The 4,417-nt window shown below is 38.4% G+C and overlaps 1 protein-coding gene across 1 annotated transcript; it reads right to left on the bottom strand.

Annotated features, from left to right (window-relative positions):
* Positions 1 to 231: 231 nt before the first annotated feature.
* Positions 232 to 1,477, bottom strand: LOC131607774 (protein EXORDIUM-like 2). The gene has a single exon (XM_058879732.1). The coding sequence runs from the start codon at positions 1,420 to 1,422 to the stop codon at positions 514 to 516; it is 909 nt and encodes a 302-aa protein (XP_058735715.1). The 5' UTR covers positions 1,423 to 1,477; the 3' UTR covers positions 232 to 513.
* Positions 1,478 to 4,417: the final 2,940 nt, after the last annotated feature.

The raw sequence follows: 4,417 nt of genomic DNA, 5'->3' as shown, positions 1-4,417 counted from the left end.
CGGTCTAATTTTTAAAACATTGATTAAATGTTTGTAAAGTGTTAAGATAGTTGGTTAAACTCCATTAAAAGTTAGTTAAAAGTATAACTTCTATTATCCACTCAAGGTAAAAACTGATGCTGATGCTGACAATATTGATTAGCAGCGGCAACCTTGATGCAATTTTTAAAAAGCATTATGCAGAAAATGAAAGATTTCCATTTATAATAAAATTCGTTCATACTACCATAGTTTTTAAATAAAATTATTCAAATTTTTTCATAAACTTCAATGTTTACATGGTACATTTACAATCTTTATAAACGGATTAATACACAAGTTGAACAATGTATTAGATGAATATATAGTAGGCCTACAAATGTGGGAAGGCCTCAAACACAAACACCACCTCCTAGTCAGTCCCGGAGATCGAGCATTCATCTACTCTGGTATTTATCAACCCACCATATCATTATATATCTACACAACCCGGTACACAATATAATGACACGTGTCCATTCTACGGTCCCATTTTCAAACAAGAGTCCTACATACCGAAGTCTGCGGGTCCCACATTGCGGGCAGAAGGAACCTCCTCCCGTTAGCACCATGCGCATTATAACTCGAACCAGTAGTTTTATCGACAAGAACCCGACCCGCATAACCCGGGTAGGCTCCACTACCGAAAACCCCCGTACAAGCCGTAACAGCTTCTAGCGGCGCTGTCGCCGGCCCCTGAAAGTACCCGTTGTTAAAGGGATTCGTGACAGTACCAGCCAAAAGCGTGGCTAAATTGATGATCATTCCGTCAACACCTACGTCGCCATTAGGTGCCACAAGCGGCGGTGACTGTGGGCCGTAAATTGGCTGGTGAAAAGGCCACGCGCACTGGCCGGGACATAGTGTCTCAGCGTTTCCAACCCATATGTAAGGAGTTCTTGCTCCAGTGTTGCCACGTGGAACAGAGCCATGGGTCCCGCAGCGACTCATACAGAAGCCGTCAACGTTAACGTCTTTGGCGGTAAGAACAACGGTGATGGAAGAAAGTTCGTTGAACTTGGTGGCTAAACTGAGGAGATCCTTTCCTTTTAGATTCTTCCCGAGAGTATAAGCCGGATGCAGGAACTGTTTTCCTACGATTATGGCAGAGGATCCTACCTTGTATTTCTCGGTGGTTTTCCACCATGCTGCGGCTGATGGGAGAGGAGCACCGGTGGTGCTAACAGAGTTGATGAAATCGACGATTATCGATCGTTGGATGGGGGTGAATGTTCCGTACCATACGAGATTAACGGTGATGCGTCCTTTAAGGAGTTGGCCGTTATGGTATTTGAGAACTAGAGGCTGTTCTTGTACAAGCTCTCCCACTGTGAGTGTGGGTAACAGTACAAGAAGGGCCAGCAGTGCAGCGAAAGTTAGGGGAAGTTTGTAATTAGAAGCCATGTTCAGAGTCCAATAAGGTTGTTATAAGTTTTTAGGATTTGAATTTGAATAGAATTGGAAAATGGAAGGGGTATTTATATACCCGGTTGGAGGAGACAGCTGTGAGTGGAGAAGAGGATGGTGATATTTCTCCGCGGATGTTTTTGACTTGATATTTTTTTTGCCAGCCTGTGAAAGTTTGAACCCGTATGACGTGGAGGTCTAGAAGTAGGATGGAGTAGATTATGATTTAACCTCACTTATACTTTGAATTTATGATCCCAAGAAATAGAATGGTTACTTACTTGTTTTACCATGCGTTTCAGTAGAAGTTTGAATCTGACTGAATGGGTCCCATGGGGAATTTTACTGTCAATATTGACCTTAGGATTGAAATTGAAGGGTGAGATAGGAGGCATATAATTTGAATGGATTCGTATGACGTCATATGCAAAATTCAAGGAATAGTAATTCAATAAAGATGATGGTGAAATCGAAGTTTTTAACTTGTTACATCTCTTGCACATCGGATCGAGTCGGTTTGGATTTGAGACCGAAACTCCAAATAGTAAATCTTAACTTTGAATGGAAAAAAAAGGCAGACCTAACTTCTAATTGGTTCAATTTTGGACTTTTTGGAGTTCAATTTAAATAGGTAGACCTAATTCTTTTCTAGCGCCATGTGCGAAAATATATTTATGCTATTAGATTCTAGAGATATATTTCCTCCGTCTCATAATAACTGTCTCATTTACACTTTTTTTATGTCTCAAAATAAATATCTCTTTAGAATATCAATGCAATATTTATTATTTTTTTCCACTACTATACTCCTATATATTAACTTTCACGTTTTTCAACTACACTACTATCTATAATAAATAAGGGTACTTTAGTAAATGATACTAACTTTTTCATTAAAACTAACACATCTAATCATTTTCTTAAGAACCGCGCAAACCTCAAATAAGACACTTATTATGAGATGGAGGGAGTATCTTTGAACGGCCCAAAATTTAATAAATTGTTGAACAAAATTATGAATCAATAAAAAGAATTTATCAAAGATACAATTACGTAAACTTTACGTAGATGCATCTCTGGACGTACTCAACTTCAGTACTTTTATTGTTAAAGACACCAAATTTCATGCCAAATTTTTCGAAGATGTATCGACGACAAACTTACGTAGATGCATCTTCGGACGCTATTTCTTCAAATACGCTCTAGAGTCCCTTCCTTACTTACTCATACTCTTTCAAAATTCATTTCTATAAACACTTCTCAACTCCATTATCTGAAACTCACTCATAACACTTTCAATCTTCATTAAACAACATCAAACTTCATCAAACAGCAGTATTCAAATATCACTGAGCAAGAATAATCAACTTGAAGAGACAAATTGTAAGTTTTTTTTAAGTTTATTGCGTTTAGGTAAAATTGTGTAGAAGTTGAGTTTTAGGTTATGTAATCGAAACATTTTTAGTGTTTGATACTCCCTCTGTCCCAAAATAAATGTCACATTTGGAAAAAAAATGTCCCAAAATACTTGTCACTTTAATTACCAATGCAATTTTATATTTAATCTTCTAATTGTACTCTCTAATAAATACTATTAATTTATTATTTTCTCACTTAATATTAATGTTCTTTCAAATACATCAATAGTTAATCAAGATAATTTGGTAAAGTTACCATTCTTTCTCTTTCATTTATTACTGTTTCTTAATCTCCGTGAAGTGGGTCATTGCGACAAATAATTTGGGATGAAGGGAGTAGCTTAGAACTACTGAGGAACAATTTAGTTGGATAGTTTTCACGATCAATGGATTATTTTTTATGATTTATGGGTCGACATTCCACCATTGACGGTGCTTGGAGTTGCAAGAATTTCTAGAGCTGCATCTCAGAAATTTTTCAACATTTATCCAGAAACCGGAGATGCATCTCTATAAGCAGTAAGTTTGTAATGTTTTGTTTTTTTATTATCCCATGGTGTAACGTTTGTCTTGTTTATTTACAAGAATTATGGCTGAAAGACCATCCCGATTGAGACACAATCAGGTTGTACAACATGCATCCGTTTGGAGGAAAAAGAGTCAACCTTCCCAAGCTCCTTTTACCTCAACACAAGTTGATGTGGAGGCAGCGTCAGGTTCTAGGGCTCGTGTCTCTCCTCCTGCTTCGTCCTCCTATAGCAGGCGATGGTCCCTTGCTCATGCCTTTCCGCCTCCAGCTTCACGTAGAAGCATGAGTTCACTTATTCAGGTACCTGAGGCAAGAGGGGCATCACAGGCCCAGGTGACACCTGAGGCATCACATGCCAAGGTGACACCGGTGTATATGTAGAAACGTGATAGGCTAAAATTCATCAACCATGTGCGAAAGGTCACTCACTTGGATGAACCTAACGAGTCGTGGTTTCACAAAGTTTTGCAGCTATCAGGGTTGCGAGACTTGAGTCAAACTAATTATGTTATAGTTAAACATGGTATCCATAATGCGTTTGTGGAGAGATGACATATAGAGACATCATCATTCCATCTACCACATGGTGAGATGTCTATCACACTAGGCGATGTCTCGTTAATGCTGCATCTTCTAGTTAGGAGGAGACTTTTAGATCATGGGAGGTGTACCAAAGATGAGGGGTTGGAGTTAATGTTAGACTATTTAGAATTTGACCCAGAGGATGCTATTTAGGAGCTTGACTTCACCCGTGGGGCTCATGTTATGTTTATTTTTTTACATAAGGTGTTTATGTATGAGATATTGAGATCACGACAAGCTGTTGGTGATAACAAGCAGGTATGATGGATAGAGAGTATGCTATGAGAGCATACATGTTATATTTGGTTTGCACTGCCATTTTTATGGACAAGAGTGCCACTTATATGGATAAGATATACCTGCAGTACTTTGAGGACTTTGAGCAGATATATGAGTACAACTAGGGGCCGCTTATTTGTTCTACTTATATTCTAAGTTATCTGAAGGCTGTATGTGGAAGACA

The sequence above is a fragment of the Vicia villosa genome, linkage group LG5 (assembly GCF_029867415.1).
Source record: "Vicia villosa cultivar HV-30 ecotype Madison, WI linkage group LG5, Vvil1.0, whole genome shotgun sequence".
In the NCBI taxonomy this organism is placed as follows: domain Eukaryota; kingdom Viridiplantae; phylum Streptophyta; class Magnoliopsida; order Fabales; family Fabaceae; genus Vicia; species Vicia villosa.
Note: the sequence above shows the minus strand (reverse complement) of the source record. Positions and strands in the feature narration are given on the sequence as shown.

Coding starts and splice junctions, on each gene's coding strand:
- LOC131607774 (XM_058879732.1), bottom strand. CDS start 1,422: ATGGCTTCTAATTACAAACTTCCCCTAACTTTCGCTGCACTGCTGGCC.